Consider the following 14,678-nt stretch of genomic DNA (forward strand, 5'->3'; position numbering starts at 1 on the left):
GGCCCGAGCCGGGGGCTTTTTGGACACCCCTAATGCCAATAGTCTAAATACTATATCTAAAGGTGATAAAGATAAGTGTGTACTTGAAAACTTTATATAGCGTTACACCATGACAATTGTGCATTATAGTCCTGCACTAATCATTGTTTGAGGATAAACCTATATATGCTAACAGAGAAAAGAAATATCCAACTCAATGCGAAGTCTGAAGTTTATGCTTTGTTTGGATGGAGAGTAGAGAAGAGAAGGAGAAGAGAAATTTAAATTTAATCTTTGTTTGGGAGTTTTATTGGGAGAGTAGAGGAGGGAAAAGTGGAAAATTTTTAGACTAAAATCTTACCCCCCAAAATTGGGGTGTAAAGGTGAGGAAGGAAGGAAGGGGAATGAAAAGTTGACAAGTTTCCTTCCTTTCCTTACCCTTCCCTCCCTTCCCTTAGTGAGCTCCAAAACAGACCATTAGGGAAGAAGCTTGCTGGCGTGACCGATAAAAGACATAAAACTGATTTAGAAAATAAATTGGACAAAGAAATAACTTAACTAAATTCTTTCCCCTCTCTATGCTTTTCACGTATTTTCTATCAATTTTTAGAAAAAGTGAAAGGAACTAAAAACTTACTTAACGCCCTTCGGCCCTATTTGGTAAAGGGTTAAGAATGGGGGTTAAGAAGAAGGATTAACATAGTTAATTTATTTGTTAATTCGAATGGTTAAAATTTTTAATCCGTTAGATTAGTTTATTTTAATCCTTTTTGTAATTTTTTGTGTTTGGGAATAAAAAGGATTATGACAACTTTCTTTATAAACAAAGAGGTTATCTCTTAATCCTTCTAAATAGGTAGATTTGTAAACCCTTCAGTTTGAGGGGTTAACTCATTTTAACCCCTCTAAAGGGATTTGTAAACTCTTCTATTATTTTTTGTGTTTGGTCAATTATGAGGGGTTAACTCAATTTACACATGTGTAAACTTTTAGTGTTTGGTAAGTTGAGTAGGGGTTAACTCTCCTTAACCCCTCACTTAACCATTTGCCAAACAGAGCCTTCATATTTTTATTTACTTTCCAATCGTTTTCTAAGTGTCAAACAGAAAAAAAAAAATAAAAAAGTAAAATCGCTTTCCAATTATTCATCCACTTTCCATTTCTTTCTTGTTGCCAAGCATGTATATATTTTTTATATAACAAATTTCACTATAATAAATTGAAAATATAAAGTAGATTTTACTTTTAAAGCATATATAGATAGATAAAGCAAAGATAATAACTGGTTTTTTTTAAAAGCGATAAATTTTGATCAAATATCCATAAGTAAATGTAAAGAGACATTAAATCACTATTCTTCTTAATAAAGGTATTTACTATTCCGCCTATGAAGGCGTGATGGCCGCCACCTGTTTAGGCCCCCTCCCCGTCAGAAAAAGACGGATTGGGATCCTCTACTAAGGCATAGTGCCTCCTAATATCTCCTAATACATCTTCACCTTTCATTGCATAGTACCTCCTCGTATTTTGTGCTTATGCACAAAATGAAAGGTGGAAATGCATTATGAGATATTAGGAGGCACTATGCCTTAGTAGAGGATCCAATCCCGAAAAAGACGATCACCATTAAGTAAAAAACATTTTTATCTAGGGGTTTTTTCGATATTAGCCCTCCACATCTTCAATATTTTGATGTTAACTCCCCGAATCTTTGAAATTGAACTCACTCTCTCCCCATATCTTCAATATTTCAACATTGGCGCCCCCAAGTCATTAAAATTGATCGTAGGTCTCCCAATCCTATTAATATGTTAAAATAAGTCATCCTAGTTAAAATTTGGTTAAAATAGACGAATATTTTGTTTACTTTAAATTTTGGGTGATTACCAATTATACATGTCTTACATAAACCCAACCACATTAACCATTTTAACTTATAACCGTTAAGTTCTCCAAACCTATTTAATAAAATCCCAACTCAAACCTATATTTCATTTCATCTCCTCTAATGCCTTCTTCAACGCCTTTCCCAGTGGGAATCTATCCGTTGCAAATTTAGGATTAGGGCTGAAGAGAGATTAGAGCTGAAGAAAGTTGTTGGGGAAGATGTTAGAGAAAATAAAGCAAAAAATAGTTTTGTGTTAGGGTTTATTAAATAGATTTTGGGAGCTTAACGAGCATAAGTTAAAGTAGTTAATGTGTTTGAGTTTGTATGAGAGAGGTATAATTGGTAAATCACCAAAAAAATTTAAGTAAACAAAATATTACCCCCATTTCAACCAATTTTTAAATAGAATGCTTATTTCAACATACTAATAGGATTTGGAGGGTTTGAAAGATTTTGAGGGCTCATACAACATATTGAAGATTTGGGGTGTCTTAGAGCAATTTCAAAGGTTGCGGAGGCTAATATTGAAATACTAACGATTTGAGGGGCTAATATCAAAATAACATTTTTATCTAGTGAGAAGTGATGTTATATTTAGGGGTGGAAGCAAACCAAAAATTTAATAAACAATTCGGTTAATATTCGTCCAGATATTAAGTCATATTCGATCCGACAATTCATTTAATACTAAATGAATATTTTTTAGTATTCGACTTATAAACAAATTGAATTTAACGATCCGACAATTCATTTAATACTAAATGAATATTTTTTAGTATTCGACTTATAAACAAATTGAATTTAACTAAATGTATATTCGATTCGTACTAAATGAATATTTTTTAGTATTCGACTTATAAACAAATTGAATTTAACTAAATGTATATTCGATTCGACTCATTATTAACTATTCGATAACTTTTTATATGTTAATCCTATTAATTAAACTTATTGCAAATATTACCCATCAAAATATTTATTACAACTTCTAACCCATGTACTGAGTTTCCACTTTTCCGCCTCTCAACTAAATACCTATTTCTCTCTCTCAGCTAGGGTTTCCTCCCTCCCCGCCGACGACGCCGTCCTCCCTCCCCGCGAATGACGCCCTCCTCCCTCCCGCGACGACTCTCATTCCTCTCCGAGGACACCGCGCTCCCTCTCTCTCCGACGCCCTCCTCCCTCCCCGCGACGACGCCCTCCTCCCTCTCCGACGACCTACGCTCCTCCCTCTCCAACGCCTTCCTCCCGCGACGACGCCCTCCTCCCTCTCGACGAGACGCTCTCGTCCCTCTCGCGACGACGCCCACCGGTAAAAATTACCTATGCCCTACAATAATTAGCAAATGCATATCGAATATTTGACGAATAATTCGAAATCAAAGTTGCAGAATAATGCTAATCGAATATTCACGAATTTTTTTCGAACATCGATATAAATAAACGAAGCGAATTCGAATTTGTATTACTATTTGAGTCGAATTCAAATACAAACACAAATAGCACCATATAAACCAAACTCGAATTTGAACCTTGCACTTTTAGGAAGTTGCAGTAAGCACCCATCACTTTTTTATTACACTAAAACCCTATGAACTTTTTGGGGGTTGTGCATAACCTCCATGAACTATTTTATTTCCCTAGATCTTACATAAAAATTAATCTTTTCATCTCCATATTAGCACCATTAACTCAAACAAGTCACTAATAAGAATAAGACAAAAAAAAGATAAAATCTTCCTTTTTAGTCCAAGAACCTTTTTTATCAAAAAGGAAAAATATGTACTTTTTGGGAGTAAGAAATCATTAACATCTTTTTTTTTGGCACATGCCATATGAGATTTTAGAATTAATGCTGCTAGTTTAGAGATTAAATAAGAATTTTTCATGTGAAATTTAGTAAAATAAAATAGTGCATGAGGGTTATGTTCAACTCACCAATAGTTCATAGAGGTTTAGCGTAATAAAAAAGTTGATGGGGACTTATTGCAATGCCCCAAAGTTTATTGGAGTTTTTTGTAATTAATCCTTTACAAAACACCAGGCTGTTTTCAATTTTTTTCAACTAACCTCTTAACAGTGTCAGATCTCCTTGATATAAACTTATTCAACTAATCATCTTCATGTACTAACTGTTAATCAAATAAATAATAATTCTTAGATCAACATACAGTCCAGACGTTTTATATTCCCCGCTGATAATACTGACTAGAAATCTCCTACTATTTTGCACTATATGTAGAAGTATGTAGCCGTTTTTCTTGAATTGCTACAAAAATTATTAACAAAAAAAAGGTTTTATTTAGAAATTAGTCCTTGAAATCTTCAATAATTACATAACTGTCCCTTCAATATTAGAAATTGCATAGTAGTGATTTACATCTTTAATAATTGCATATTAGTCCTTCAAATCCTCTAGGTCTTGCAAAATGGTCTTTCAAGTTAAATCACTTTAGATTTTGGGAGAATATTCAACCAAATCTAATGTTTGGAGGCAAAATGATTATTTTACCCCTCTATAATATGCCCTAACCTATTTATTAATAAGTTTAAACCCAATACCCACTTATAATAAATCCAAATTCACTTGAGTTCTTATCCTCCAACTGTTAGCAAAAGTTCTTAACCCAAAGTTGAGCTTTCACAAAGGGTTGAAACGTCATAGAGAGTAGTAGTTTTGTGACTGTAGATTTTGAGTTAAGAGTTAACCTAACCATGAGTAGTTTTTTAACTGAAATATTAATTGAGGGACCATTTTGCAGGATTCTATAAGATTTAAGGCACTAACATGTAATTTTTAATATTTTATGGGACTAATACGCAATTATTGAAGAACTAGGGGACCAATATGTAGATTTGAGGGACTATTATGCAGTTATTGAATGGGGTGAATGAGGGGTAGGGCAAGCGAGGTAAATAGATTTACCTTAGTTGGGAGTTTTTTGGTTAGGAGTGAAGGGAAAGGAAGGTAACAAAGTTTACACGTGTTTTTTTTGACTGAAAAACAGGGAGAGATTCTCTGTTCATTATATATATAAGCATACCAAACCATGATAATTACAAAAAGGGGACAACTTAGTGAGGAGGAAAAGCGTAGGACTAATTGAATGATATGGAGCGGACCTTGTCGTCACCTATCAGAACAAGTGTCCAACGTGTCTCCCTTCACTAATGAAAAAGAAAAAACTGCTCTTTCACAAAGTAATATCAAAAGAAAGAAAGACCAAAACAAAGTTTGAGAAAGTACAGAACACAAAAACTTCCCCTCGAAACCACATGTATTGAGAGGAGGACAGAGACTATGTCTTCTGGGAAGGGTGGCTCCGAAGACTCCCTAGAAATTGTCACCTGCAACATCATCATTTCTCTTCTTCGCTATTTCCTGGAACTTCAACTTGATAGCTGCCCTGTGGATTCTTCTTGCCATTCTATCTTCTTTCGCCCCTGTCCATAGAAGAATGTACCTTGCTATGTTAGAAGCAATATTATCTGGAGTCGGCAATATATCTCTAAAAATTAAATTATTGTGACAGTTCCAAATCCACCAGCAACAGCAAGGTAACACAACTTTCCATACTAATTTGATGTCTGAGCTAATCAGGAGACTCTTGCTTCTGTTGATGAATTCATCCATGTGGAGAGGCCAGAAATCTTCACTGATATAAGGGAAAAGCATGGACCAGACATCTCTTGCAAAATGACATTGAATAAATAAATGATCTTGACTCTCAACTTCCTGGTAGCAAAACGGGCATTGGGGGTCACCAATCCATCCTTTAGTTATCAGATTTGCCTTAGTGTTTAGTTTATTCTTACTGACTATCCAGAAGAAAATCTTAACCTTAGTAGGTATAGGGGATTTCCAAATGAATTTGAATAGGGGTGATTTCACATCCCTGAGTTCACAACAGAGTAAAGGGACTTGACTGAAAAAATACCCGATGGGTGAAGAGGCCACCAAAGATAATCAGAAGAATGACTATCTACATTGGACAGTGTATCCAGGAAAGATCTCAGTTTAGCAATTTCTGTTCTCTCTTCTATGGTGGCACCTCTTCTAAGAATGATGTGCCAGTTCCAGCCGTTGACAGCCCTGAACCCTTGGGAGTGAGTATTACAGATGGGGGAGAAGGCTAGGTTGAAGGCTTTGGGGAACAAACTTCTGAGAGAATTGGCACATGCCCACCTATCAATCCAGAATCTGCAAGACTTGCCATCTCCTATTTGCCATCTAGCAAAACTAAAGAAATTAGAGTGAATGGAGTACAGATCTTTAAGGAATTTGGAGGCCGAATATTTTGGATAGCGGATGACAGGGTTAGACCCGTCCTTAGAATACAGAGAGAAGAACACACGGCTAATGAGATTATTTCTGTCAAAGATTTTCCAAATCTATTTTGAAAGAAGGGTAGAATTGAAATAGGCTATATTGATGACTCCTAAGCCCCCTTCTTGCTTAGCCTTACACACTGTGTCCCCAGGCAACAAGACACTTGGGTTTGGAAGACATTGGACTGCCATTCCAAAGAAAATTCCTTCTTATTTTGTCAATAGCTTTGATAAGCCATGATGGGAGTTTAAAGAAGGACATGTAAAAGAGTGGTAGGGATGACAGAACAGAATTGATCAAAGTTAAACGCCCCCCAATCGACAAGGATTTTTGCTTCCAATGGTAGGGATGACAGAACAGAATTGATCAAAGTTAAACGCCCCCCAATCGACAAGGATTTTTGCTTCCAAAGAGACAATTTTTTGGAGAAGGAGTCTAAAAGTTAAACGCCCCCCAATCGACAAGGATTTTTGCTTCCAAAGAGACAATTTTTTGGAGAAGGAGTCTAAAAGAGGTTGTCATTCCCTTCTTGTAAGAGACCCTTTTTTGAGTGGCAACCCTAAATAGGAAAATGGAAGGGATCCAATGGAACAGTTAAGAGTTCTAGCTAGTAATTGACCTTTGTGAGGAAATCTACCAAGATAGAAAAGATTAGTTTTGAGATTGTTAACCTTGAGACCTGAGATACACTACTACAAAAAATCCGTCGCTAAAACTCGAAAATCCGTCGCCAAAACCTTTAGTGACGAAAAAATTAAAATTCCGTCGCCAAAATACCGTCAGTACAGTGAGGGTAGCTAAAATGATCTTTGGCGACGGATTTTCCGTCGCTAAATGTCAGCGACGGAACATTAGCGACGGCTAATCCGTCGCTCTATTTTTTTAAAAAAACAAAAAAAAATTAGCGACGGATTTTTCGTCGCTAAAAATCACATTAGCGACGGCTTTTCCGTCGCTAAAAATGACATTAGCGACGGAAAATCCGTCGCTATAACAATTTAAAAAAAATATTTTAAAAAATTGAAAAAACCTGTACAATAATATAATAAATTTAAAACCCTGTTCAATCAGCAGTATAATATTCATTCTCACGTATATATAACACAAATATTTTAATAAAAATATCCCAACATAATAAATATTGTTTATACAGCACACACCATGATAAATATTGTTTATACAACATACACTCATTCATTGTTTTCAAAGGTAAAAAAACAAATCAGTCCTCCTGATCATCATCCTCATCACCAGCTCCACTTGCAAATATAAGTCCCGGCCTACAAATATAAATCAAACGTTAACAACATGGCATGACATGCAAGTATAGAATTAAGATAGAGTATCATGACATATTCTTATGTATTACATGTTTCGGAGAGAGTATCATGGCATATTCTTATGTATTACATGTTTCGCAGAGAGTATCATGACATATTCTTATGTATTATACGCATGCACGCACAATTTTTGCAACAACGCAAACACACACCCTAACCCCACCCGCAATTTTTTCACCATACGCGCATGCACGCGTACACACACACACATATACGCACGCATGCGTACATGCGTGCACGCATGCACCACACTCCACACAATTAATATGGAAACAAACTAGTTATCAAAACCCATCAACTATTAGTTTGAGATTATTTTCTTCCTCCAACATAGACAAACATAAAGTAATATCCAAGCATGAACCAACACATAATTAATTTGAAAGATAGTTCTCTCCATTGCAGCAGGTTTCATTACACAATTTAATCATTGCATCTTTTCAAACATAGTTCTCTCCATAAATTCCGACTGTATATTATTCTAAAACTAGAAGAGTATCATGGCATATTCTTATGTATTATACGCACGCACGCATAATTTTTGCAACAACGCATACACACATCCTAACCCCACCCTTAATTTTCTCACCATACGCGCATGCACGCGTACACGCACGCACGCGTGCACGCATGCACGCACGCGTACACGCGTGCACGCATGCACGCACGCGTCCACACAATTAATATGGAAACAAACTAGTTATCAAAACCCATCAACTATTAGTTTGAGATTATTTTCTTCCTTCAACATAGACAAACATAAAGTAATATCCAAGCATGAACCAACACACAATTAATTTGAAAGATAAACTATTAAAAATCAAAGTCAATAAGTGCACAGATCATGTTGTTGGTGTATTTTTTTTGTCCTCTCTGATTGGATAGATTGTAGTATAACTAAAGACCAAAAGACCAGTTGATATTGTATTTTTCATTTTTCAGAAAAGAAATACAAAACAATCCCATTAAATCTGAAAACAGAACCTTGAAAAAAAGTAAAATTAATAAAGTAAACAGAATATGGCCAATACCCGACAATGTGAACATGAAATAGCAGCAGAGTTACTTGATTTCCCAGCCTTGTCTTTTATCTGCAAAAATTTACAACAAATAAAGAAAATTTCATAAAAGGAACTTCAACCCCAAAAAAATAGTTACCTCATCAATATCACACATGACAACTTTTTCTACAGTGTTGTGCCTAAGAATTTCCCTTGCAGTAGACCCCTCTCCTCCTCCCATTATGAAAATAGTCTTGGGACCGAAACAAACATTAAAATTATAAAGAGGAAAATGCATTGTATTAATTAATTTATCTATTTTCTGAAAACCAAAATAAATCTTAAATGACTTAAAGAATTGTACTCTTGGTGGCGGAGCAATGCTGGATGAACTAGGGACTCATGATATATGAATTCATCAATCTCTGCACTCTGAAGCTTTCCATCTATAACTAAAGCCTGCAGTTAATTAGAATAAACAAAAAGCAGAGGCAGAGATAAGTAAGTATAAAATGATCTATATTATAACATGATTTATTTCTTCTGTCCAGTGCTGTATAGTACCTTTCCAAAGGGCTTTGTGTCCAGCAATGCAATGTCCTGGTACTGACCAGCTCCAGTGTGTAAAATACTGTAGTTACTCACAGAAGCTGCGCATGTCAGCTCATTGATCATAAATAGGGGGGTGAACCTTTAAATATCTTCGTACTTTGTTAAGCATTTTTTTTAATTCATATTCACTAGCCAGTTGGTACACCAAAAAAAAAAATGCTTTTGAAATAACTGTAATGTTTTGCACCACTCAGGAGCTGGCTACTTATGCAACAACTGTCTGATTAGTAAGAATTTTTATAAACGCAAATATAAAAGAATAAACTAATTGATCGAACAACCTATTAAGGGCAAAGCACCATCTCAAGTTCTCTTCAATCTATAGGCGAGCAAGTCAGTAGCCCGACCAAACCGATTCCAGCACTAAAACCCTGATAAAATCAAAAGCCTAAGAAAAAATCTCACCATAGTGGTTCGCGCAAATCTTGAGGGTCTTAGCCTGCCTCATAACCAACCGGACTTTGCCGCTCTCCTTGTGCTTCAACAGCTTCACGCTCCCGCTCCCGCTCCCTCGCTCCTTCCATTGCTTCCCCTCTTTATCGAACCGATACAACTTCGCTTTGCTTAAAAAATAAAAAAAATCAATATAATCAGATTAAATTGAGATCAAAAGGAGAGCTAAAAGCTTTAGATCTGAGAAATTTACAGGTCGAGGATGGCCTCCTCGTCCTCTTTGCCGGTGGTGACGGCGACCTCCTCGAGCTTGATGATGGGGGCGATCTGGGCTCCGGTGTCCTCGTCCTCGATGGCGGCGTCGTGGGATTCTTCTTCGTCTCTGCGATCAGCGACGGCGACGGCGGCTCGTCGATAGGGCGGCGGCGCGGGTCCGGCGCCGGCAAAGAGAACGAGAAGGGGGAGAGGGGGGAATGAAGAGAGAGAGGGGAAATGAGAAATGAGAGAGGGATTTGGGATAAATCCCTCTCTCGGGCGCGGGCTGCCCAAATTTTTTGGGCACGCCCGCGCCCAAAATTTTTTCCCAACAATTTTCTTTAGCGACGGAAATTCCGTCGCTAAAATGGTTTTTAGCGACGGAAATTCCGTCGCTAAAAAGCTTTTTAGCGACAAAAAATTTTCGTCGCTAAAAATCCGTTGGTAAAATTAAAGCGACAGAATTTTCCGTCGCTAAATATGATTTTTCCGATAGAATAATAGCGACGAAAATTTTCGTCGCTATAACATGACTTATAGCGACGGAAATTTCCGTCGCTATTAGTCCGTTGGCAAAACCCCATTTTCTAGCAGTGTTTATATTAGCAACGATAAGAAGGATGGCCTTAAGAGTGATCATGTCTGAAGAAGAAGCCTTGGAGAATATGATTGTATCGTCTGCAAATTGAAGGGATCTAATAGAGTTTAACTCTCCCTTAAGATGAAGATCAGAGAGGTCTCCCGATGCTACACTAGTTGTGAGCATTCTATTGAGAACGTCAACAACTAGGAGAAAAAGCATAGGAGAAAGAGGGTCTCCTTGTCTAAGACCCCTATGACAAGAAAAAAAATTGGTTGGGGATCCATTGACCAGAACAGTTGCTTTTGATGAAGAAAGAATGTGTTTGATCCAAAAACACCATTTGGAACTAAAGCCTCTGGCTGCCATTCTATATAATTTGATTCCCCACTCTCAAATTAGGGTGTAGAGGAAATAAATTTTTTTAGACAATCATGATTCAACTCTAACAAATAAGAAATTATTTCTTTCCATTCTCTTTATTAAACTCCCAAATTTAATTATTATATACATTTCCCCTCCTCTTTTTTTCATTTACCTTTATTTCCTCTTCCCTTCTTTCCCCTTTTATCCATTAGTAAACTACCAAACAAAACATATACTTTTGCTTCCAACGGGTTGAGATAATTTTTTTATGAGCGCTGCTACGGGGACCCAAAATATGGGACCAAGGGGTGGGACTAGTGATGTGCCCCTCCCTTATTGGATAATGAGTTGGCAATGAGTTGACATGGTCAACTCATTATCCAATAGGGAAGGGACACATCACATGTCCCACCCATTGGTCCCATATTTTGGGTCCTTGGAGCATTAATCTTTTTTTATTATGAAATACCTTCTTTATTAATAAAACCAATGAGCGAATAAGAGCAAGTCCAACAAGCTCCGAACTCGGCTCTGAAGGCTGACGTGGCGATGGTTGTTGCCAACCCCCCCTCCAGCAAGCTCTGAAGCCGCTCCCAAGGCCGGTCTCCGTTCCTACGTGGCGATGGCTTCCTTCAGAGCTCCCAAGCGCTTCACAAATTTGTGGAGCGCTTGGGAGCTCCCAACTGGGGTGACATTTTACAAACCCCCCCCCCCAAGTGATCGTCGTGGCCAAAGGGTTTAGGGTTTGGGGTTGGAGATTGGGGAGCCAGACCTTGTGGCCGTCGTAGCCGAAGAGGACCACGAGGCGAAGAGGAGGTTGTGGTCGTCGTGGCTTTGGGGTTTGGGGTTTGGGGTTGAAGATGACGGGAGAGGATTTTGAGATTGGGGATTTAATTGGGTGGGTCTGTTGCTTTGAGTGAAAAGAAAAAATATAATAAACGTTGAATGAAACTCTATAGTTGAGTTGAATTGAACGTTGAGATGTTGATGGAAAAAATAAACGTTGAGATGTTGATGGTGAGTAGAAGTGAGCCGTTGAGTTGAATTGAACCGTTAAAAAATAAACGTTGAGTGAAAAATTTAGCCGTTGAGATGAAAAAACTGGCATGAACAGTAAAAAAACAACTATAAACTCTCAATTCTCAATTCTCAATTCTCTCATAAAAAAACTCTATAGTTTCCTATCAAATTACAAATCTCATGGACCCCCCCAAAACTTTTATTCACAACTCCTTACCGGTGAAGGATCGACCTTATACCCGTCGTTCTATACAGAAGGCGTAGAAGAAGGTCACCCCATTGAGTTCTCGCAATCGGCAACATGTTTGTAGGAAAAATTGCAAAGAAGAGAATAAAGAAAATTGACTTGGATTCCTTTGATCTCGATTACAACTTGATTACAAAAGAGGAGAGAACGAATTTGATTCTCTCCTTTGTTTAAAACTGGGTTCTTCTCGGTAGCGATGGAATGCCTCCTTCGATTGCTCGCGTCGAAATTGCTCTTCGTGTCGAATTTGCTCTCCGTTGACGATCCGACCGTCTCTTATCTCGTGGGAATGATGAACTTCTGTGGACGTTTTATAAGTAACTCTTTAACGAGTTTAAGAACTCTGAACGAGTTAGAACTCTGTGAATAGAGTTGTTAGAACCGAAAATTTGGTTAATGATCAAGCTGTTATTCTGTTGTTGAAGAATCCTCTCAGATTTGATCTTCTGAGTTTGATTCAAAAATCCTATCTCCAAGGATTTCACTGCTGCTGCTAACCCTCCGTGCGGTTGAGATCCTCCAGAATTTCCAAACCCGTGCGGTTCAGATACGAAAAATCCAACTTCTGCTCCGTTGGGTTTGTTGAGCTTTTATAGGGGGGTAGGAGGTTATAACTGACCCCTATATCCGCTCCTACGTGGGCGAAAATCCCTCAGAACGTGGGATAAACGGTTCTGAAACCGTTCGACTCATGTTTGAACGAGTCAAACGCCCATTCTGGCATTCAGAACCCAACTTCGTGTCTTAGGATTGAGACGCGAGGTTGGGTGTTAGCTGAACACCATTGAACGCGAGGGTCACTCGCGTTTAGCTTGTTGCCTGCTTGGAAACGCGGGGGTCAGTGTTGGTTGAACCCCTATGAACGCGAGGGTCGCTCACGTTTGGCTTGTGCCTTGGAGACGCGGGGGTCGTTGTTGGTTGAACCCCTATGAACGCGAGGGTCGCTCACGCTTTAGCTGTTTGTAGGGTATGAAAGTCGTCAGATTGTAACTTTCACCGTAGATTGTGAAGACTGCTGAATAGAGTTTTCATCAGTTGTCAGAAGTGTCGTTGAATTGTAACTCTTCTCGATCTATGTGAAAAGTCCTCTATTTGCCGCTTTCGATTGTCGACCCGAAAGCTATTTGATTGTAGCTTTCATTGTGAGAGCTTGACGGGAATCAACATCCATAGTGTTTTGAAGATGAATATTTGCCCACAGCTGTCTACCAAGCAACTCACTAACTTTCGATTGTCTGCGCGAAAGCTATTTGATTGTAGCTTTCGTTGTAGGAACTTGACGGGAATCAACATCCATAGTGTCTTTAGATGGATATTTGCCCACAGCTCTCTACCAAGCAACTCACCAACTAAGTCCAACCTTTCATTTATAAAATCATTACACTGCTCATCAGCATCTCCAATAATTGCTAATATAATATTAGTCATGTTGTTGTCGCAGCCATCAAGATCAATCATCTCAGAAGTGAGGTCGTGTTTGTGGCGATTGTGGAGTTGCGGATGCAGTGATTGGGAAGTCGTCTGATTGTGACCTCCATTGTCGGAGCTTGTTTGGATAAGCTATCTATTGTGATTTTTAGACAGCCTACAGAACCCCCTCCAAAGTTTTCGAAAGTTCGCGGTTGACTGACGAATTTTCGGAATACTTTGGATCCAAAATTTAGTGGATTGATTGCTCCCTCCGTCTGATCGAGCCAGATGATTTCAAAGTTGTTGACTGTAATCTCTCTGTACTCCTCCAATAGACTCCCCAGTGGAGTCGTTTATTTCTTCCCGGCTTTGGTCGCCTTGGTAGCTAAGAAATTGCTGTCATGATGGTCTCAACACAGAGATGACTTCTGCATTTGAGAATTGGAACGCGTGGGTGAGCCCAGCGTTGGGAAAATTTGAACGCGCAGGTGAGCATCGCGTTTGGAAGCTCAACCAACTCGAACGCGAGGATCGAGTTTGTGCGGGCTGATAGCCTCGAATCCCGTCTGTTACGATTTGACAGCTCATAGCTGTCTATAAATAGACCGCTAGGGGTCAAATCAAGAGTCATTCGACTCTTCTTGAAATTCCAACGAAAAAACTTCGTTCTCATCTCCGGCGACAACTGCTCATCTCCTCCGACGAGATCTCATGGCCCCCAAGAAGCTCGTCGCTCCTAAATCCGATGCCGCTGCGGCTCGAGGATCTGCATCATCAGCACCGGCCGGCGGCGCCGCTGCTCATGCGAATGTGCCGCCTCAGCTCCCTTTGATTGGTGGTGAGTACGACCTCCGTGGTCATTAAACTTGCTTCGGCAAGTTCTGATCTTGAGATCAACGAGGAAACTCGTTTCAATAACGCGGGGCTGGACTCCGTCATTTCATCTTTCTTGACGCGGGGGTCGACCTGCGCGTCTGAGATTTTTGACGCGAGGGTCAACCTACGCGTCTGAACTTTCTGACGCGGGGTTGGACCTTCGCGTCTGAGCTTGTCTGACGCGGGCTTCGACCTTCGCGTCTGAGCTTGTTTGACGCGAGGTTCGACCTTCGCGTCTGAGCTTGTTTGACGCGAGGTTCGACCTTCGCGTCTGAGCTTGTTTGACGCGAGGTTCAACCTTCGCGTCTGAGCTTTGATTTCGAGTTGTCTAACTCTTTTCCTCTTTTTGCAGTGCGTCATACCAACGAACCCCTTCTTTTT

At 39.0% G+C, this 14,678-nt stretch overlaps 1 protein-coding gene across 1 annotated transcript; it reads right to left on the reverse strand.

The window, feature by feature from the left end:
* Nucleotides 9,539-10,382, reverse strand: LOC109823484 (ran-binding protein 1 homolog c-like). The gene is made up of 3 exons (XM_020389764.1): nucleotides 10,378-10,382; nucleotides 9,797-10,084; nucleotides 9,539-9,713 (listed from the first exon to the last, which is right to left on the reverse strand). The coding sequence occupies exons 1-3, from the start codon at nucleotides 10,380-10,382 to the stop codon at nucleotides 9,539-9,541; spliced, it is 468 nt and encodes a 155-aa protein (XP_020245353.1).

The sequence above is a fragment of the Asparagus officinalis genome, chromosome 9 (genome assembly GCF_001876935.1).
Source record: "Asparagus officinalis chromosome 9, Aspof.V1, whole genome shotgun sequence".
Lineage (NCBI taxonomy): Eukaryota > Viridiplantae > Streptophyta > Magnoliopsida > Asparagales > Asparagaceae > Asparagus > Asparagus officinalis.